At 47.6% G+C, this 22,355-nt stretch overlaps 1 protein-coding gene and 2 long non-coding RNA genes across 3 annotated transcripts; 1 reads left to right on the forward strand and 2 right to left on the reverse strand.

Moving 5' to 3' along the window:
• Window positions 1–105: 105 nt before the first annotated feature.
• On the reverse strand, window positions 106–2,664 carry LOC131925197 (uncharacterized). The gene is made up of 2 exons (XR_009383173.1): window positions 2,199–2,664; window positions 106–1,351 (listed from the first exon to the last, which is right to left on the reverse strand). It is a non-coding gene; the product is annotated as an uncharacterized LOC131925197 (long non-coding RNA).
• Window positions 2,665–2,708: 44 nt separating this feature from the next.
• LOC131925003 (uncharacterized) lies at window positions 2,709–11,613 on the forward strand. Its single transcript, XR_009383124.1, has 2 exons — window positions 2,709–3,302; window positions 11,258–11,613. It is a non-coding gene; the product is annotated as an uncharacterized LOC131925003 (long non-coding RNA).
• Window positions 7,345–21,229, reverse strand: Nek2 (NIMA related kinase 2). The gene is made up of 8 exons (XM_059280234.1): window positions 20,961–21,229; window positions 20,234–20,451; window positions 19,709–19,949; window positions 15,774–15,856; window positions 14,848–14,974; window positions 13,900–14,119; window positions 10,652–10,777; window positions 7,345–7,570 (listed from the first exon to the last, which is right to left on the reverse strand). The coding sequence occupies exons 1-8, from the start codon at window positions 21,054–21,056 to the stop codon at window positions 7,350–7,352; spliced, it is 1,332 nt and encodes a 443-aa protein (XP_059136217.1). The 5' UTR covers window positions 21,057–21,229; the 3' UTR covers window positions 7,345–7,349.
• Between the last annotated feature and the right edge of the window lie 1,126 nt (window positions 21,230–22,355).

A 22,355-nucleotide genomic window follows, 5' to 3' on the forward strand; every position in this document is an offset into this window, starting at 1 on the left:
AATGTACTCATCCCACGCGATGAGCAATGGTGGCCTCTGGTTCTACCTGGTTTGTAAGGGAAACAGTCAATGCAGGTTAATTAACCGGTTTAAGATCACAGTCAGTGAGTGGCAAAGTTCAACTTTAATGAGCCATTTTTCCCCTTCCAGGTCCCCCTAATAGGTCTCTTTTGGAAAGTTGCCATAGGGAGACCATGGCCCCTGGCTGGTTCTGGTACAGCTCCATGCTCTGGGCCTGTTCTGCCCACGAGCTGGGCTAGACCAGACTATCCCTGGACAGACTGGGAACATCTGTTGGAACATTCAGGGTGAGTGTAACCTCTGTTTAGACAATCCATTGGCCATGTCCTCTGATCCTGGAAACATAATTGGGCTCATTTGGACCCCTGGCTGAGTATGGCCCTCTCCTACTCAGGCAGGTCTGCCGTAGAAACCCCTGCCAGGCAGAGAGCAGGGCAGGCCTCCTCTAGTTCCTCCTGTACATGATGCCAAGGGTTTTGAGGGTGTCAAACCAAGCTCTCTCCCCACTCCTACATGCTGGAGTGCTAAGTGGGATCGTGGCATGAAAGGCCTTCCAAAGCTGCCTCCTTCCAATTTATTCGGCTTGTTCCCAACTCCTGGACTTCAGCCTCAGGCAGGGGCAACAGCATTCACAAGGGCACTTCATCCCCAGCTCAACCCATCTGCTTTACAGGGCTCCCTGAGTCTGAGGGACTCTTAGCTTTCCCTCACAGTCAGGATATTCCAGCCGGGGAGCAGTCCAACCTAGAGCTGGTTAGAACAGGTTATCTGGCCCACCCTGGACCTGCTGAATGGAGTTTGCATTTTAACAAGATGTCCAGGTGATCCCTTCCAGGCTCAGAAGCCAGGCTTCGGCCACACCCCAGCCCTCTACTGTCTCACCTCAGCAAGTGGTCCGCTCCCTTCAGGGGTTGACTCCTGGTGTAATTACTGCAATTATCATGTTGGACTCTTTCCTGGTTTCACCTACGCCTCTTTCGCCCACCTTAATTTAAATATTTGCATTTTATTATAACCCAAGCCCTCTGGATCCTTCCCTAAGGGAGGCCAAGTAAAATACGTTTCTGTCAGGGACTGTCCAAGTCCCTGACCACAGTTCACCCTCTTAGTCTTTCAAGTACTAGTGTTCTGTTTCACCGGGAGGAACTGAAGTTCCCAGAAGTTATCAAATGATCCAGTGCAGGGTAGCTGTTGACTGGCTCTCCACCTGCGGAGTCAGCCTGGAACTGTCTGGACGTCATCTTTTAGGCAGGAGGGACCGGAGAGGAGGGTCAGATTTTCCATAGATGCCCGTGGCTCTACCAGCATTTTTCGGTGGGGTGGTGGAACCCTGGCCATGAGGGAAGGAGAGAGGAGAAGGTGTTGGTGCGGAAGGATGAAGGTTTGATCTCGTCAGTCAGCGGGCAGGCGCCTCCCTGAGTGAGGCTGCTTTCCACGTCTTTCTTTCTGGGAAATCCACCCATCAATGCGGGTCCTCGCTTTCCAAGCCATGCTGAGCATTCCTGGTACATCATACATTCTCTTCATTCTTTTTAAAGCCGCTACCATGTTGGCTCCCATTCCAGTTGGGAGCCTTGCCTCTGGTCCCATGAGAACTGTCTCAAGTGTGGCAAACTTCGGGAGAAGGAGGCCAGAGTGAGGTGGCCCTGGGGAGGATACTGCGCAGCCTGAGTGTCTTAGGTATCTGGCCTGGGCTTTTGAGGGAGAGGGAGGAGAGAAAACACTTTCCAGACCCACCCTCCCAGGGTCTTGCTTTAGAGCCAGCCCCTAGCCTCTACCCTAGCCAACCTACCCAGCCACCTCTTTTAGCAGCAGGTCTAAAGGCCCTATCACACCAGGCCCTATCACACCAGGCCCTATCACACCAGGCCCTATCACACCGCTCTGACCCACCTTCCTTAACCACAGTTGTCTTGGGTTGGGGGGTTGTTGTTGCTTATTTTTAAAGGTTTTTCGAGATAGGGTCTCACGTAACCCAGTCTGGCTTCAAACTAGCTATGTAGCTGCAGATAGCCTTAAATCCTTTTGTTTGCTTGTTTGTTTTTGGTTTTTCGAGACAGGGTTTCTCTGTGTAGCTTTGCGCCTTTCCTGGAACTCACTCTGTAGCTCAGGCTGGCCTCGGCCTCCATAGTGCTGGAACTACAGGTGTGGGCCAGCGCTCAGGGTCGTGCGCTCACCTTAACCTACGTTAGGCTCTAGAAAGAAGTCACAGTTCAGGGATTGTGGAGAGTTGGAGTGTTGCAGGTCCCGAGCCAAATGATCTTGAGCCACTTTAGCCAGTACATAGCCACATGTTGCCCACTTCTGTGTGGGGGACCTATTGATGCAAACAGATCTCTAGCTCCTTCCAACCTGAACGCTGAGACCCCCAGCAGACCGCATCTGAGGTTCCCTTGTCATACCCGCCTTGCTGGTGTTCCTACCTATTAGAAAGGAGTGTTCCTTTTTGACTTTCTTTGTTCTGTTACTATGGAAACTCCGTGAAACTGTTACCACGCTGGAACATGATATTTGGGGTAACCCGAATCTGTATTCCAGGGCCACGATCCAGAATAAACATCTCTGGTTCTGTCGTCCCTTCTGAAGCGAGAGCTGTTTTAGCTGTGGGAAACTGAACGCACCTGCGCTTGCCCTGGGAGGCGAGCGAGCGAGCACGGCCGCTGCCATCCGCCTGGTCATTTCCCAAACCAGCTGCCTCAGTTGCTCTGTAGAAAACGCTGCCCTCTTGACACCCGTGAGACACCGCCTCCGCGCGCCAGGCTCGCGGCGCACTGGCGCCACCGTGCGGCCTCTTCATGCCATTGCCCTGAGGCCGCTGTGGCGCCTGGGTGAACCTGTTCAAACCCTAAGGTCACAGACAGAGGTGCTGGAGCCCCGACCAAAGAGCTTCCTCTCTGGTCCAACATACCGTCCAAACACCTGCTTTCCCGACGGACGGGAAACCGGCTCGTGTCGGCTTTCCAGCGGCAGGACGCAAAAGTCGGCTGTGTGTTTCCAAGCCTTCATGTCCTGTGGCTCTCTTCTCGCTGCCCTGCAAGCCTCCCTCCCCCTGCCCTGCTCCCACAGTGCCTGCCCCCACTGGATCCCCTACTCCTGCTTCCTGCTGAACCCCTAATGGCCCCTTCTTCTAAAACTGCGCGCACACACCCTCCTGCTCTTTTCTAGCTTCATTCTGCTCCCTAGTACTTATGGCTGATGCTTCCCGTCGCCTGCTTCCACTAGGCAAGATCAAGGGCTCTCTCCACGGTTAATGTTAGCGTTTCCAAAGGCACCAGCTCATGGTAGGTACTCAATGATTGTCCATTGACTGAATTAATGAGAGGAAGGTGGAGTCTGAGATAGCCACGTCTAGCTGGCTCCAGACTTTAAAATGAAGTAGAAAGGCTATGTCTTCTTTTTAGGATTTTATTTTATGTGCATTGGTGTTTTTCCTAGATATATGTCTGTGTGAAGGTGTTGGATCCCCTGGAGCTGGAGTTACACACAGTTGTGAGCTGCCATGTGGGTACTGGGAATTGAACCTGGGTCCTTTACAAGAGCAGCCAGTGCTATTAACCACTGAGCCATCTTTCAAGGCCCCCAAAGACATTTAAGAGCTGGTTTTATGGGTGACTGAGCAGCATGGAAGGTCTTGCGCCTATGGTTATAGTCTCTAATGTCTTTCTGTTAGAAAACTGGACATGGGAAGATGTGGGGACGGGGAGAGCCTGCAGCCTCACTCACACACGGCTCTACTTCCTGCTTCTTCCCAGGATGCTCAGAGCTTCCCAAGATCCCCCTGCCCATCCCCTCTCAGCAGGGGCCAGTATCAGGCATCTCAGAAGAGGGTGAGTCACAGTCTGTGTTTCATTTGCTCTGCCCTCTGCCCCATGCCTGGTGAGACCTGCTGGAGGGTGTCTTGGCAAGGGGCAGCCTGGGAGAGGCGTATCTGCCTTAGTTTGGGCAGCAGGCCTATATGAAAACAGGGTGCCTGGCCAGACTTGAGACCTGGCATTGTGCGGCAAGGGCTGGTGAAGGGGGAGCAGGGACAGAACAGGTCACAGGTGCTCAGCACCTGGTGAAGGCTGAGTGACGCACGCATTGAGCCTCTCCAGGGATGAGCCACAGGAGTGAGCTGTGGCGTCCACACACACAGGCTAAAGGCTCTGGCATTTCCACTTAAAACGAGCCTTGCACAAAATGAAGACAAACCATAAAACTCATGTCAATAATTTTCCAGTGTTTCTTAGAACATTCACTAGCAAGTGACACATTAATCAGGGAGAGACGCACTTGCCTTCCTCTTCCTGAATGAGAGTCCCGCCTCGTAGAGGACATTGCTGGCCAGGAGCTAGACTCAACCCTGTAACAGAAGGGCCCTCTGGGATTAATCTCTGTGTTTGGCTAACAGTGTCATTTGCCGTGTGAGAGCTGCATTGCCATCCATGTGCTGGGTCTGAATACCTGAGTCTCTTGACTTCTGAACCTTCTGTGACTTGGTCTATATTAAACTCACACAGTTAGCAACACCAGGAAAATGTTACCTAAAAATATGATGTGCAAAGTTCACTGCTTCATGCTCAAAGAAACATTTCTGGACTAGGATATGGCTCGTGGACAAGGTGCTCCCTGCACAAGCTTGGGGGCCAGATTTCAGATCCCCAGAACTTGTGTAAGAGCTGGGCAGGTATGGGAGCTGCTCATAATCGCAGCACTTGGGAGACAGATGGGATCACTGTGGCAAGCTAACTCATAGGCTAGCTGGAACTAGTGAGCTCTGGGTTCAGGGAGGACTCTGCTTGAATAAAGTGGAGATTGAGAAAGACACCCAACATCAACTTCCTGCCGACACAGGCACGTGTCTACACCTACACACACATACACCCCAAACCCATCAAAACCCAAATTAAGTCTCTAAGGGTGGCAGCACATCCAGCCCATCCCAGCACAAGCCAGGCTCCCTGAGAGTGCTCCTGCTCAGTCAGCAGCATCACTGGACTTTACCTATGGGACACTTGCGCACCTTCTCCTCAGCTACGACTTTCAAGAATGTGTCTAAACATCCCCCAGTGTTCCCTGTAGGGCAGACTTGCTCGGGTCAGCACTGATGGCCTCCATGATCAGTGAGAGGGTGCAGTCCACTACAGCTTACTAAGGAGGCAGAGGCAAGAGGGAAGAACCCTGAGATATGGGAGATAGCAAGCCTGACAAAATTGGTGAGGCACAGGCCAGGGAGACGCCATACCAAAAATCAAGGTAGACAATTCCTGAACAATGACACCTGCGGTTGCCCTCTAGGCTCCAAATGCATCTACACACACACACACACACACACACACACACACACACACACACACCCCAAACGTCACAATGATGAATTTCCACAAAATAGATTTTTATTGTATTGGAAATTGTATAAATAAGATGCCTGGTTATTCATAAACAATTATATCCAATTAAGTTTTCCAAAGTTAGGAACATTTAAAACCTCATACTTAAGATTTGTATATATATAGGATTTTACTCTGTACTGCTATACCAATATCATTATAGACCAAAGGAGAAAAAGAAAAAGGAAAAAAACACCGAGTTTCTAGTTTTCAACAGGATTTCCCATCTGGCAGATTGTCACAGAAACAGACAAGATGCTTACCATATTTTAACATTCCAAGCTGCCACCAAAGACATAGCTGCAAGAGATCCAGGCATTGCATCTGCATCTGCAAGAGATCCCTGGCACTGCCTTCTGCAGCTACAAGTGCAGAAGAGTAGAGAATTTACACAAAGCATTAAAAAAGTCAACCCTGGCAAGTTACATACCCAAGCAAGTTATTACAGACCCAGAAAGTAAAGGACACAGAATTTTAAAATGCAAGAAGTCCGTATGTTTAACCATGAGATAAGTGGCATTAAAATGCTTCTGACCTCCCCTCTCAGCCAACAGCACTTATTAAGTAAGGCAAATGAACCTCTTTCTGATGAGGTCTTTAGAAAACTAATCAGCAAATGTCTGGCCCTAACACAGGTGAAGGCAGTATCACCCTCAATAACACACACCACACAGTTCTTTTCTGAAGCTGTCTCAAGGGGCTGTGGACAGAGGGCAAAGGTGGCCTGCTTTCTTCCCAGTGGCCTTAAACAGACCACCTTTCTAAAGACAGTTCTCTAACATTAGGGAACAATACATGTGATTTAAAATATGAAGACCCTGTAGCATTTCAGACCGTTCAGTTCATACTTAGGGGCACTTAATACAGACAGGGCACAATCTGGAGTCCTTCAGTGAAATAACCATCAGTGAAATAACTCAAGGCCATACAAGAACTGGAGAGTGAGTCTCTTGGACACAGAGGCATTTCAGGTGGAGAATGACAGTGAGCAGCTCTCCTGGGCTCACCAGCAGCCTCCTGTCCCCAGGTGCCCTCCTGTGCCACGTAACAGCAGTGTGTTGAGGGCCTCATTAGTGTCGGCCTCCTCCTTGGGTTTCTTCAGGAATCTAAATGCCTCTTCTGCACTCACTGGTAGCTGTTCCGGCAGAAGTTTCCCTGAAGGTAAATCCATGTTCTTAGGTAGAAGCTTCAACCCTTTCATTTCTCTCCCAGAGTCTGTCACTGGTATTTTAACTAGCACAATAAACAGCTTGCAACTGGAATGCTGGACTTTCAGGTCAATGGCTGGGTCTCTCTCTGTAATATCACACACTAAAAAAGCTCTCCCTGACCTCTGTAATGCGACCCTGTGAAAGAGCGAAGACTCCTGCCCTGTCAGATCCCCTGTGAACAGCGAGGTCACACCCCAGCAGCAGCCTCATCTGGAAACTGCAGTGAAGGCAGGAGACACCAACACACAACCACCACTAAGTGGCTGAGGACCATTAAAAGACTAGACCACGTACATCATCCATGGTTGTGGACAGCAGATGCTGGGCACACAGTTTCTGCTGTGCAGATTTACAGTGTAAAACTAAACATGACAGATGCAGGCACACCAGTCAGTCACAGAAACTTTTCAGTGAGTCCTCCAGGTTAAATATTCTTTCCCTAACATTATTTTCTCCTAAAATCTATGGTGTCCCATATCATATTCCCAGTAGTAATCGCACACAGGATCAAAAGCCCAACTAATCAGCAAAGGCACCATGCTTTCTATACAGGGATATTAGGAGGAAAAGGGAGACATGTCCATCTTGTAGACCTGTTGCTGAGAAAGAGCACAAACAATCCCAGCATCATGCTCACTGCACACAAAGGCAAAGCTCAGAACCAGACACATAAAACTACAGCAGTTGAGTACCAATCTCTAGTGGGTTGGCAGTACTGAATACTGACCGAGCTCCATGCCTTGCTGGCCTAGCGCATGCCCAGGATCTGCCTGCTCTTTAGTTGGTAGTTTTTTTCAATATCTGACAGGGCTTGAGCCCGCAGCTGGGCAGCATGAAGCCTCTTCTTCAGGTCCTTGCACTTGGACTTGGCAAGCTGGCTCTCGGAATTCTCACTCCTTGAGGCATTCTCTTTGCTTTCCCCACGGAAATGAACCTTCTTCCTCATTATTGATGATGGAAGATCAAGTTCTTTAGAAAGAAAAAGAGAGGATTCTGTGTTACCTGAGACCAACTCTGTCATACAGGTCAAAGGTTACTGACCTACAGCTGACACCTGTGTATTATTCTCTGGACAAGCAGTCAGGAGCATAGGATGGCAGAGACCAATGTGTGTGTGGATATATGCACATGAATACAGGTACCCTTAGATCCAGAAGAGGGCCCTGGATCTCCTGCAGCTGGAGTTATAGGTGGCTGTGAGACACCTTATGTGGGTGCTAGGAACTGAACTCAGGTCCTCTACAGGATCCGCATGTGCTCTTAACCACTGAAGCATCTCTCCAGCCCGTTTTTTATTTTGTTTTGTTTGTTTGAGCTATGATCTTGCTATGTAGCTCAGGCTGTCCTTAACCTCATGATGCTCCTGCCTCAGCCTCCTTCATACCTACACAGGTATGAGTTGACACCATGCCCTGAAATACACCAAATAATCAAGGACAAATGCTTTGATTTCTTAATAGTCAACTTTTCTCTTAAAGGTCAATGCACTGGGGTTGTGGGAAATCAGTATTTACTCTGTTCCTGAGAACTTATGACAGGTGACCTCACTAGCACAGCTTTCTTTTTTTTTTTTTTTTTTTTTTTTCCGAGACAGGGTTTCTCTGTGTAGCTTTGCGCCTCTCCTGGAACTCACTTGGTAGACCAGGCTGGCCTCGAACTCACAGAGATCCGCCTGGCTCTGCCTCCCGAGTGCTGGGATTAAAGGCGTGCGCCACCACCGCCCGGCATAGCACAGCTTTCTTACAGAGCACACTTAAAACGTTTAAACAGTTCACCCACCAAAATGTGTGTCTAAGCGACTGCAGAGAGAGCAAGGCCAGCTGAGCTGCAGCGAATGAGTGATGTGTGTCTCACATGCACTGATAACCCCAACTCCAGATGGTGCTGTTGGGGGCTCAGTTTCCCTTGGTGTGCATTTCAAGGAAATATGCTTAAATGTTTACCGGGTTCACACTATGGCCACTGTGAGCAAACAAAGGCCCTTTTCTAGTAGGGGACGACAGGCCATAAGCAAGCAGGTGAAGATCTAAGTGACATGTGTGCAGGGAGATGGCACAGAGGTGCAGAGAGCCAGCTGTGTGGTGCTCATGGGGAGATCAAGTGTGAGCTAAGTCCCAAGGAAGGTGAAGGGAGACAGCTGGAGGGAGAGGCAGGGCACTCCCATAAGTGCCCTGAGTTCCACCATCACTTTTTACTTCAAAGCACAAGCTGTTGCCAGCAGACCTTAGCACCAGTGTGGAAGAGGCAGCTGTCTCCCGCCACGACCAACACTGCACTTTCACACCATGGCGTCTCTAACGGGATGGACTGAAAAGTGTTTAGAGAAAGCGCGGTGCATCCAACAGCAGGCAGGCTTCACTGAGCAGACAGAGGGCTTTCGAGACGCGGCTGCACACCTGGCTGCACTTAGCGTGACTTTACAGTCCCACTGTGCAAAAGGACATCTCACCTCGCCAATGTCCTGGGCCTGAGCTGGCATCTACTCACCTCCACTCTGCGGCTTGTTGTGGCTCTGACACACTCAGGTGTGTAACACTCAAGACTCAAGTCTGCGCTGCAGTGGGCTCTGTAGCTTTCTTTAAACACCATGATTCAAGGGTGTTGTACACACCCATCTATGCACCCCATAAAACGAAACCCAGCAGCACCTCACCCAGCTACCTTTGCTCAAAGACACCAGGGCAGATGTCAATACACCCTTAGCTGAAGAGCAGTCTCCAAAGGGTCTTCAGTGATTATCTGAGTGTGAATGTGAAGCACACCAGCTTTTCTCCTTATTTTGTGGCTAGCCTAGAACTTGCTATGTAGACCAGGCTGGCCTCAAACTCACAGTTATCTGCTTGCCTCTGCCCCCTAAAAGCTGGGATTAAAGGTGTGTAAAGTCAGAGGGTAAATTTTGGGAGGCAGGGCTCTCCCACCACATGGTCCTAGAGAGTAAATTCGGGTCACCCACTCAGCCATCTTGGAAACCCAAGTTATATTTTCTTTTTTGTTGTTTATTTTTATTTTGTAAATTATGTGTATGTGTGTGTGTTCATGTGTGTGAGGATTGAGGGAGGGGTTATGTGCATGTGAGTACAAGGACCTGAGGAGACCAGAAAAGGACTTCCGTTCCCCTGCAGCCAGAGTTCCAGGCAGGTGGGCTGGATAAGGGTGCTGGGAACCAAACTCAAGTCCTCAGGAAGAACAGTGTAAGCTGAATAAGAATAGACTCCATAGGCTCATATATTTGAATTCTTAGTCATCAGGGGGTGGGGATACTTGGGAAGGATTAGGAGGTGCGTTGGAGGAACTCCATCTGTCACTGGGGGTGGGCTTTATGCCCACAGGATGAAGGTGCAGCTCTCAGCCACCTCTCCGGCGGCACGTCTGCTGCCGTGCTCCCTGCTATAACGATAATGGACTCAGCCTCTGGAGCTACAAGCCAGCCACAATGAAATGCTTTCTTCTCTAAGATGTCTTGGACATGGCGTCTCTTCACAGCAGCAGAACAGTGACTAAGACAGGAAGCACTAACCCGGGCACCATCTCTCTAGTCCCCCTCCCCCCTTTTGTTAAGACTGGCTTGAACTCACTATGGAGAACAGGTTGGTCTCAAACTCCTAGCCATTCCCCTGTCTTCCACATGCTAGAATTACAGATTTTTACCACCATGCCTGTTAATCCATACCTTCTATGGTGACTGAAGTGTGCCAGTTTGAAAATACCAAGGTTTTACTTGAAAAGGAAGAGAAATATAGTTTTGATAACATAACCAAAGAAAATAATATCCAGAGAAAAACTTGAAATGTATAGTTTTGAAAATGTTTCCATTTCAAAAATTAAAATAAGTATGAACCACGTCGTTTCATAAGGTGGGTGAAGCTGTCTCGGTCTCTCACTCAGGAAATCAGTCACAACACCAACAGAATCTCATTCTCACTCCAGTACACATGCTCAGTGAAGTCACCTGACATCTGAGTCTGTAAATTAAAGCACTACAAACGCTGACGGTCACACTGACTGTACATGTCCACGTGGGGACAGTGTATGCAGAGCTGACGGACATACCTGGGCCACTAGCCAGACACAGGAACCTCTGCTCCTTCAGCAAGCTGTAGTTCTTCACCAGACTCTCGGCTCTGGCCAGTTTGTCCTCCGCTAGTCTCTCTCGAATACAAAGTTCACGTTCCTTCTCTTTAAAAAGGGAAGGAAAAAAAGAAACAAATAAGGGCCCTGGCCATAAAGCCACTTACGTCTGACAATCTCCCCATTTGTCTCATCACTCTTGCTGGACTCCAGGGAAGGTTCCTTTACGGCAGTGGTTCTCAACCTTCCTAACGCTGCGACCCTTTAACAGGTCCTCATGGTGTGGTGACCCTCAACCATAAAATTGTTTAGCTGCTACTTCACAGCTACAATTTTGCTACTGTTATAAATCATAAATATCTGGTATGCAGGATGTGCTTTCATTATTACAAATTGAACATAACTAAAGCATAGTGATTAATCACAAAGACAATATGTAATTATATGTTGTGAAATTCTGTCTTGAAGCGTGCTGTAGCATGGGTAACAGTTGTAGTATAACAATAGTAAACTATATGCCACATTTTGTGACAGTATACGTAAACAGCCAACGTCAGTGGAAGATTGAGATTGCTTCTCTCTCTCCAGATCACATATTCTCGGGGCAGTCTCTGCAAGAGCACACAAAGACATCTTCCACAAGTCTACATCTGTGTTTAGGATTGATAACCAGCAAGCTGGAACACCCTGTTTCACAAAGGTATGTTGTTGGAAATGGAAGAAGGGTAACAGTCTCAGACAGAAAGGCTATGAACCAACACTTGATCCAGAATTGTGTAACTGACATTATAGAGAAGTCAGTTCTTGCTGCACAGCTGTTAATAAGTTCAATGAACTCTGGAGCCACCTCGGGAACATCTTCAATGTCAACTGTGAATGGGCTTCTGGCACGTGCAAATGGGTGTCAGGGAGATTTGGAAAATACAATGAATTGTCATCCGCAAGCAGGTGCAAGTGTGTTTTGTTGTTGTTGGTGGTGGTTTTGATTTTTTTGTTTGTTTGTTTTTCTGTGTAGCTTTGGAACCTGTCCTGGATCTTGCTCTGTAGACCAGGCTGGCCTTGAATTCACAGATTCTCCTGCCTCGGCCTCCCGAGTGCTGGAATTAAAGGCATACACCATCATTGCCCTGCGCAAGTGTTCTTTCACAGAAATTATCACCTGGTTCAATGTCACGTTCCTCAAAGAAAGCCCCAATAAGGTAGGCAACATATGAATTCTATTATCATCCAATTTGTTTCTGTGTTTGCCAAAGCTAAAGTTTCATTTGGAATGATCTGATGTTTTCAGACAAATCAAGGCATGTTGCATTTGGTCCTTGCAGTATAACTTTAACTCATTCAAGATGGCAAAGATGTCAACCAAATAAGTTATCTTCTGCAATTCATTTTCATCGCTGGAAAGTGCTTCGAACTGCAGTCTTGCTTTCTGATTAAAAACATTTTGAGTTCATCACGAAGCTCAAAAGCGCATTTTAAAATGTTTCCTCTTGCCCACCATCTCTCTTGAGTGTGAAAGAGCAGAGCTTTGTTCACAGATCCACCTTGTAGCACAGCTGAGCAGATGATCGTTTAAAGTGCTCACCTTTACAAACCTGACAGAATTCATGCCTTTCGTGACTTCCTGTAACTCCTGTGGCACTGTCTTCATTGCTGATATTTGCCGATGAATCATACAGTGAGTTCGGATGACTTTGGTGTTCAGATGGCTTTTTCAATGTTCAGTACCAAACGCTGAATCCAGATCGACATCCCAGCACAGCTGGAGCACCATCTGTGCCAACACCACAACCTTTCCCACGAGATCTTACGCTCTTTCAGGAATGAACCAACTCCGTCAAATACATCACGTGCAGTATTGTTGATTCAAGAGGTCTGTATAAAAAGCAGCTCACCTTTAAAGTCACCACCATCACTACACCTCATGTAAACAGTACCTGAAGATTCATCAAGCTGGACACTAAATACTGGAGTGGAGCAGATTGAATTTCCTGGGTTACCTGATCAAGACCGTCAGCACGTGCCATTCATTCTTCTACAGAGTGTCGTTAGAGAAGAAAACTGCACTCAACTGTGTAACAAGTTTGTCTCAACTTCAACAAATGGCCACTGGCAACAGTAACTTCTCAGCGTCCTGGGTGTCAGGTTTCATAGTCCTGGCAATTCTGGGTGCCTCCAAATGTGAAGCTTCAGCGGCTGCTCTGTTTTGTTTGTGGTGCTTGCCACCAGTATCAAGTCCATCAGCTTTGCTTCTAAAATAGTTTGTGTCTTTGCAGCAAAGCTCAAATGCTGTTATCAAAATGGCATTTCAGTTGCTCGGCTTCGGCTGACAGAACTTCACAACAAATAACAGAGTGCAGTTTCTCAATTCCTGCTGTAATTACTAAAGTAAACCACACTGTAAAAAATCCTCATTATACTTTCTTTTCTTAACGTTCCTTTCTACACAACCATTGCCATGGGATGGTTTTCTAATGAAAACAATATATAACAACAGCTTTACTAGTCCAAAAGATGATTCATGGCATAGTTCAGTCAATGCAGTACACTGGAGTTTCCTACGATTTAGCATTGTGTTGTTTTTCTTACATACCAGTTACTATCACAAGGGGGCAGTATTCACATCAAGCACATCTGATCAGCATCCACAGGAAGTTCCCATGGTACAGACTTTTTTTCTGTAGTTGATGATGTACAGTACATGATTTTACTTTTACCCAGTAATTATAATTCATAAAGCATTGTTTTATCTCCAATACTGATATTTTCAACACAGTTGCTACTCTCTACATATATGTGACTGGTCTGCAAAAAGTACATCATGACACCATCCCTATTATATACACTTGTATTTGTTCCAGGTGTCTATGATGGGGTTGGCACAATGGCATCACAACCCCAGGTACTTGTATGTGGGTGGATCTGCATGTGGGTGGATCCACCTGGAGACAGATGGAAGAGATTCCTAAAACCAGCAGAAATGTGTTTTCTGATAATCTTAGGTGACGCCTGTGAAAGGGTCATGACCCACAGGTTGAGAATCATACTCAAAAGGGCTGAGATGTAGCTCACTGGTATTCACAAAGTCCTGGATTCAATCCCAGTTCCCCACCGCTAGAAAGAAACAAAAGGTTCTAAGAGGGTCTGTACATACAAGCTCCTCTGTTCAAACCCCAGCCACACCTCCCCCATGGCACAGGCCACTAGCTCCCTTGGCCCTGGGCACGACTCACGCTCCAGACTGTCCTCTCGAGCTCTGAGTGCACGCTCTCGGTCCTGCAGCTGCATCTCCTTCAGCTTGAGCTCACTCAGCACAGGGCTGGAGGCCTGCGGCTTGGAAGGCTCGCCCAAGCGCTGGCCCCTCCTCTCCAGATGTCTCCTTTGCTCTTCCGCAACCAAGTCTGCTATCAAAGGGCTGTCCAGGATTTCTTCCACGGACGGTCGGTGGTAATCCTGCACAAACAGGGCGGCAGGCGGACCACAGAACAGTCATCTTAAGAAAAGCAGCTCCATTTGGAGAATAAACAAGACAAGAGACACTTCCTCTATCTAGACATATCTGGAGAAACAAGGTTACTGGTCACTAGGTTCTGAGTCTGCAAGCTGACGCAGGTTTTAACTCATCTGTTCTCACCCCACCCTTCTAAGGAGGCTCAGGTCCTGCAGGACACACGCTGGGCATCACTGGGGTCTGCTGGGGGGAGTGAGACCTTTGTTTCTCTAAATACTGTTAAGGACATCCTCACCAGCCTTCAAGCCCATCACACACACACACACACACACACACACACACACACACACACACACTAGAACATCTGCCTCTCATCCCATGGGCCAGAAAACCTTCTGTCAGGTCACTTCCTTCTGCTCTGTCCCCTTCTCCCTGGTTCTGGTCTCTAATCCCAAGGGACAGGGAGAGTAATAAGGCCCCAGACCTGGTCCCTTCCCCTTCTCTCAGTCTTCCCATGGACTAGCTGTCAGTTAGCGGGGCGGAAGGTGGAAAGGAAAACAGGAAGTGAGGTGCGTGTTTCCATGCCTGTGAGCTTTCACCTTTGCTAACAAATATTTAGTCAGGGAGGATGCTTCTTCTTCAGTCCTCATCCGTCTACAGCAGAGTGTGCACTCCAAGTTTACCCAATGGATTAAAACAGACAGTGCACACATAGCCTGGCAGCCATTACCTTCAAATTCAGCATCCGGGTGATGATGTCATTTAACCCGTCAGAGTAGCGGTAGGGGATTCGCCTGAATCTCCCTTCTCTGATTTTCGCAGCTAACTCTTTCTGGTTGAAAGCTGTAAATGGAGGCCTGGGATTTAAAAATAAATAAAGAAAAGAGAAAAGAGAAGGGAGAGAAGAGGAGGCAAGGGAAGGAAGTTTAAAAAATGTTAAATGAATGTAAATAACAGGAATAAAACACTGGGCTCTGCCTGGCATTTTATTTCCCCATCTGGGGCTCTTCTGTGGCTGTGCTTAGCAGTTTCTTGGTACTGCCTACATTCTGGGGGGCTGTCCCATATGTTCTGGATATTCTACAGCACCCTGCCTTCTACCTACTACATCCAGAAGCATGGCCCAAACTGTGTCAGCGGGGAGCAAGACTCTCTTCTCCATCCCTGGAGAACCGTGTTCTGGGAAAAGCTTAGACGGGAAGGAAGAGAGTGTCAAGAGCAGACCCTGTTCTCCAGACCCCTGCGGCATTCCTGCTTTGTCCTCCTGACCTATGAACTCTGCCCTGAGCTCCGTGTCGGTTTCACTGGGAAACACAGATCCTTGAACAAAGCAGGACCCAGCCCCATGAGTTCCACTCTTAATTTGTAGAAGTCAGGGTGTGGTATTGATGTTTTTAACTTGTCTTCTAAGTCAGCTTTTTTTTTTTTTTTGGTTTTTCGAGACAGGGTTTCTCTGTGTAGCTTTGTGCCTTTCCTGGGACTCACTTGGTAGCCCAGGCTGGCCTCGAACTCACAGAGATCCGCCTGCCTCTGCCTCCCGAGTGCTGGGATTAAAGGCGTGCGCCACCACCGCCCGGCCTAAGTCAGCTTTAACAGGGCCCAGTGACAGGTGACCAGCAGAGTCAGCCTGGGCTCAGACACTGCCTTCCTACTCACATTAATGCACACAGTTCATACAGCAGGCAACCCAGCGACCAGATGTCCGACTTCTCATTATAGGACAAGCAGCTCATTTGCTCCTAGAAGACAAGGTGAGAAGTATCAAGGAGTTGAGAGCTTGTTTTATTTCCAAGTTTAAAATTTTCAACCTGACAGCTGGGGAGGCAGCTTAGTTGGCAGAGAGCTTGCCAGCATGCACAACGTCTGGGTTGGATCCCAAACACAAAATCAACAAGGTGTGGTGGCCCACACCTTAATCTCAGCACTTGTGAAGTAGAGGCAAGAGGGTCAGAAATTCAACGATGGGGCTGGAGAGATGTCTCAACAGTGAGGACTGGCCGCTCCTCCCGAGGACCCAGGTTTCATTCCCAGCACCCACATGACAGCTCACTACAATCTGTAACTCCAGTTCCAAGGGATCTGACGTGGTCTCCCCAGGCACTGTATACTTCTGGTGACATGCATGCGGGCAAAGCACTTCTACACATGAAATAAAACCCTAAAAAAATTCAGTTATCTTCAGCTACATAACAAGTTCTAAGGTGACCCCGGTTGTGAGTTACTGTCAAAAAACAACAAACGGGGCCAGGCGTGGTGGATATCTGTGAGTTCAGGCCAGCCTGGTCTAGAGTGAGTTCAAGGACAGGCTCCAAAAGCTACACAGAGAAACCCTGTTTCAAAAAAACCAAAGGAAAAAAAAAACAACCAAAACAAAACCCACAATAAATAAATCAATAAACTGAAAATGAAAATGAATAAATTGAAAATGAAATGTTCACTTAAGAAGAAACAATGTTAAATTTTCTGTCTATAGTTAAAATTTTCAAAATTTCATATCCAAAGGACTAATGTAGCTTAGCCTACAGTAATAAAGATGGTGGCTTCTACTGTATCCTCAAGTGTATAATGAAACAGGGGAATGAGCTTGTCCTGGCAACTTTATCACACGCAATTCATTCACTCATCTCATTTTCACAAATAAAATGCTTATTGTGGGCTTGACACAGTTCAAGGCCAGCATTGGAGAGCTCTCCCCACTGTCCTCACGGGAAGTAAACACCATTTTATTTTGTTTTGTTTAGAGACAGTGTCTCAGAGTCCTGAGTTCAGACATCTGCCTCAGCCTCCAGGCGGCTGGGGCTACACACAGCTGTGGGCACCAACTAATAACTCCATTTTAAAAATCAAAGGAACTGGCTGGTGGAACACAGCTGTAATCCAGCACCCAAGTTAAAGGCTAGAGGATCAAGAGTTCAAGGTCATCCTCCATTAAAGAGCAAGTTCAAGGCCAGCCTGGGCTACATGAGACTCTGTCTCAAAGATAAACAAATCACCCTGGCGGGCGGTGGTGGCTCACGCCTTTAATCCCAGTACTCAGGAGGCAGAGGCAGGCGGATCTCTGTGAGTTCGAGGCCAGCCTGGGCTACCAAGTGAGTTCCAGGAAAGGCGCAAAGCTACACAGAGAAACCCTGTCTCAAAATCCCCCCCCCCCCAAAAAAAGATAAACAAATCAAAACAAGGGGCTAAAGAATGGCTTATTAACTCCAGCAATCTTCTGGCCTCCACAGGCAACACACACACACATATTTTCTAAATCAAAATGAATGAATTATAGAAAAAGCTAGAGTAATCAAAACATGAATTTAGTTCACATCTTAGTAGATATAGGTACAAAAATCTAATTTAACTATTCCTTTATATTCAAATACACACACACATTTTTTTTTCCAGTCCACTGTTATAAACCACAGCAATAACTTCCTTAGGCTGACAACACTTCTCCCAACTTATGCCTCAGGGAAATTGAATCCATCTAGTCACAAGGGCAGGTGGGAAAAAGAGGTACAAAACAATTGTGCAGGTGTTAACTTCTTGATTTCCCTTTGTAATCAAGTTTTCTGTGTGGAACAGGAAACCATGGGAAAACTGGCCTGTTCTGAAAACAGAGTCACAACTCACAAAGTTTTATGCTGTCACCAGCTTTATTATTATATATCTAGAAGATCCTAGACATCTCTGTGGAATACTAAAGAAATCTCTGCTAAGATCTTACACTTAAACACAATGCTGTTCTTTATGGACTCAAGGTTGGCTGGTGTTTGTTTATTTATTTGTTGTTTGCTTGCTTTTGTTTTTTGAGACAGGGTCTCACTATGTAGTCTTAGCTGGCCTACAGCCCTACGGAGACCAGGCTAGAATTAAAGGCATGCCCTAGGATCTTGACATCTAATGACAGCTAAAAACTGTCATGCCCTTGCCTCAACAATTTCATCTTATGTTCTACAATCCAATACTAAGAAATGAGGAATAGCTGCTCAGTGGTGGTGCACACCTTTAATCCCAGCACTCGGGAGAGGCAGGTGGATCTCTGTGAGTTTGAGACCAGACTGGTCTACAAAGCTAGTTCCAGGACAGCCAGGGCTACAAAGAGAAACCTTGTCTTGGAAAAAAAAAAAAAGAGCAATAATTAATAAACTCATACAAGGATATAAGGATATGCACAGAAGGGTGCCTTGGGATGGTGAGACATTTTGGAAGCTCTCTGTAAATGCAGGCAAGGAGCAGCAAGAACAGAAATTAACACTGTAAAAACAAGATGTGAGAAGGGCCCAAGCCTCAAACATGAGGTCACTGTGACGGTGAGCTGTGCACATGCATTTATCTCTCTGCTTCCTGCTGATACAGTGTGACCAGCTGCCTCCAGTTTCTGCACTCAGGGCCCAGGATTCTACATGTTAAAAAAAAAGACTCCCAGGGAGTCTGGGGTCATGTGTTCAGGATTGACACCTTAGGAAACACTGGGTTGTTTTTTTTTTGTTGTTGTTTGTTTATTTTGTTTGTTTTGTTTTTTTGAGACAGGGTTTCTCTGTGTAGCTTTGGAGCCTGTCCTGGAACTCACTCTGTAGCCCAGGCTGGCTTCAAACTCACAGAGATCAACCTGGCTCTGCCTCCCGAGTGCTAGGATTAAAGGCATGCGCCACCACCAGCCAGCAAAACACTGTTGCTTTTAAACACTATATATTGTAGCCCTGGAACTTAGCACATGTGGCCATTTAAAAAAATGAAACAAAAGCTGGGCATGGAGGCACACACCTTTAATCCCAGCAGAGGCAGGCAGATCTCTATGAGCTCGAGGCCAGCCTGGTCTACATAGTGGGATCCAGGCCAGCCAGGGCTACACAGAGAAACCCTAGGGGCTGGGGCACACTGGAGAGATGGCTCAGTGGTTAAGAGCACTTGTTGCTCTTAGAGGACTTGGGTTTGGTTTCCAGCCCCCACATGACTCTGGTTCCAAAGAATCCAGTCCTGTCTTCTGACCCCCTCGGGCACAAGGCACATACATGTACACTTATACACATATAGGCAAAACATTCATACACATAAATAAATAAATCCTTAATTTTTTTAAAGCTCTAGTTGAATACTGAGGAATTAAATGACCAAGCAGTCCTTTTGGAAAAAAAAAATCTAAGAGGGCTGAAGAGAGGCCAGTGGTTAAACACTTGATGCTCTTCCAGAGGACAGAGTTCAATTCCCAGCATCCATGTCAGGTAACTCACAAATGCCTGGAACTCCAGCTTGAGTGTGTGAGGTGGGTGACTCCATTCCCTCTTCCAGTCTCCACCATTACCCACACACGGCATACACTCACAAGACACATACATGTATACATAAATAATAAGATTTTAAAAATATGTATTATACATAAAAGAACTTGGGTTGTACCTCGGTGGTATAGTACTTGCCTCAAATGCCTGACAGTCTAGGTTCAATCCCTAGTACTGAGGAAAAAAAAAAAGAAAAAATAAAAACTTAAAACTGTATTGTAAATTCTGGGCTACTGGACTGATTAGCAATCCACGCTTCAGTTCCCTTGCATCTGAATGCTTCGCCTAAGACATTAAAAAGTCTCTAAATTCTGAGATACTCACAGGAGACATGTAATAAGGTGTGCCAACAAATGTTTTTGCAAAACTCGTGTCGTGGTTTAATATTCTCGCTAGTCCGAAGTCCCCAAGCTTGACGTTGTGTCTGCTGTCCAGGAAGACATTGGCCGGCTTCAGATCCCGATGAAGCACAGTACGGCCGCCATCACTCCTTCTGTGACACTCTTTCAGGGCCAGGGTCAACTGAGTCAGCACTCGAAGGACAAACTCTTCCTCTAAGTACTGTCTGGAGCAAAAGCAATCACACATTTTATCATCCTGAATGAAATCACTGAACGCAGGATAAACTATCTAAGCTTCCAAAGTGCACAAACGTGGAAGTAAATTATTATTAAATATGAAATATGGGTACTGTTTCACTAAGGACTTTCTAATGTCCCGTGCACCCACCAAACAAATACAAGAACCTTCTACTATATTATTAAGGGCTCTGTCTCTGTTCCCAACACAATGTGCTTAACAACAACAAAGCTATACCCTTTCAGCTTACAGTCAAAAGTTACCACTTACCTTTCCTTGGTCCCCTTTGTAATGACACTGGCCAGGTCCCCTCCTTCACAGTATTCCATCACGATGTACAAGGTTGTGTTGGTTCTGTCGATAATACGATCATAGTAACGGACGATGTTTGGATGTTTCAGCTCCCGAAGCAAGTTCACCTCAGACACAAGCATCTGCTTCTCCACCTCCGTCATGGAGCCATAGTCAAGTTCTTTCCACACCAGTATCTGAAACACAACGTTTCCAAGGTATAAGAATTTATTATCCTCAGAGACAATGAATGAAATTTCCAAACTTGAAAAACAACCCCACACACACAACCTCACATGTCGATATATATTACAACTCAAGGTCATTATGATGGTTAATACTGTCAATTTGGCAGATCTAAAATCATCTAGGAGACAGATCTCTGGGTATGTCAGCGAGGGAGTATAGACTGGAGTTCCTTCAAGTGGGAAGACCCACCCTAAATGTGGGTGGTACCAAGAAGCAGCAAGCTAGCTGAGCACACATCTCTCGGCTCCCTGCGGATAGAGTGACTAGGGGCCTCAGAGTTCCTGCCACCATGCGTTCCGGCCGCCATGGCCCGCACCCTCGAACCCTTCCCTTCTCAAGTGGCTTTTGTCAGGTCCTTCAGGTGAGCTGCCCTGCCCCTTCCCGGTGCAGGCGAGGCTTGCTCTTCCCAAAGCGGGCTGGTCCACCGCGGACGGGCTGCGCGGCGGCGATGCCTCACCTTGCCGTCGCTCTTCCTCCGAATCTTCTGGCAGCGGCCATAGGAGCCGGTGCCGATGCTGTGCAGCACCTCGTAGTCTTCCACCCGGGACGGCATGGCGGGTGGCCGCGCACCGGGATAACCGTAGCACCCCGACCCGCCCCAGGAGCCCAGGCTCAGCCCACCGCAGGCCAACCGCGCCGTGCCGCAGCCCTGCCGCCCGGGGAACCTCGCCAACCTCCCGAGCCCGAGAGCTACCGGCCGCCCGGTCAACCGTCGCGGGCCGCGGCCTCGCCATCTATTGGTCGACAGCGAAGGTGCCTCTTAGCTCTGATTGGCTGAGGAGACATAACACTGCTAAGCATCTTGGGGAAATACGTGTCGCTAGGCAACCGCGTCGGCGTCCATGTGGGCGTCTGGTTGCTTGATGGAGCAGGCGCCGCGCAGGAAACCCGGGGGAGCTGGGCTCGCAAAGCTTGTTGGGACTCGGTGATGCTGCCCTCCGCCGCGGTCGCTGGGGTAACGGAGGTCCAGGGAGCTCTCGGTGCAGAGGCTCCCGCCTTTCGACCTTTCCACTTTGACCCTCACCCTTTCCGGTCTCCTCTGCACCTGAGCCGTGTGTGTTGAGGACTCGATGACCCTGAGGGACGTGAAGAGTGAGCCAAGCGCTTTGTATACCTCCATACAAACCTAGGGAGCAAGGATCCCTGCTCCAGCCGGGCGTGGTGGCGCACGCAGGCGGGTATATGTGAGTTCGAGGCCAGCCTGGTCTGCGTAGTAAGTTCCAGGACATCCAGGGCCATGTAAAGGGACCCTGTCTTACGCCCCACCCCCACCCCTGAGAGAGACACGGGGTGGGGGGTGGGGGGAGGAAGAGAAGGAACCCGTGTTTCCATCTTTCTCATGACGAAAATGGAAACTCGGCTTAACTCATTTGCTGGGCCCAACTGTCCAGAAAAGAATTTCAATCGGTATTCATAGTATTCTAGTATTATTCATAATAACAGAGTTGGCATGTGAGTTCTGGGCACAGTTATCATAGATTATATCTCTGAACATTCAACTGAGAGACCTGTGCAACATATAAGAATATCCAAAACCTAGGGGTGGAGTATGGGAGCATCCAGAACACACTGGTCACCACACAGAGACAGTAAAATTTTACCTCTAAGACATCTGCCAAAAAAAAAAAAAGTGTTAGGAAAAGTGTTCCCAAATAGCCTATGTGGGGTACTAAATGCAGTTTACTGACTTCAGTTCAGCCAGCCAATGAAGCAGCCCCATTTTTAACTGAGAGAGGAGAGCTTAAGGTCTCCACCCAGGGCAGCGAGAGGTTAATGTGCATTACCAGAAAGCTAATGATCTGGTGCATAAATAGGTCATTGTTCTTAAAATATCTGTTCGTAGTGTGATTGA

Source organism: Peromyscus eremicus, chromosome 15 (genome assembly GCF_949786415.1).
Source record: "Peromyscus eremicus chromosome 15, PerEre_H2_v1, whole genome shotgun sequence".
Taxonomy (NCBI): domain Eukaryota; kingdom Metazoa; phylum Chordata; class Mammalia; order Rodentia; family Cricetidae; genus Peromyscus; species Peromyscus eremicus.

Bases quoted from the DNA above. Each gene is read 5' to 3' on its own strand.
- Nek2 (XM_059280234.1), bottom strand. From the start codon at position 21,056: ATGCCGTCCCGGGTGGAAGACTACGAGGTGCTGCACAGCATCGGCACC. The intron at 14,975-15,773 runs GTGAGTAGGAAG...TTTAAATCCCAG, and splicing joins TATGAACTGTGTGCATTAAT to GCCTCCATTTACAGCTTTCA. The intron at 7,571-10,651 runs GTATGTCCGTCA...TTCTTTCTAAAG, and splicing joins GTGTCTGGCTAGTGGCCCAG to AACTTGATCTTCCATCATCA.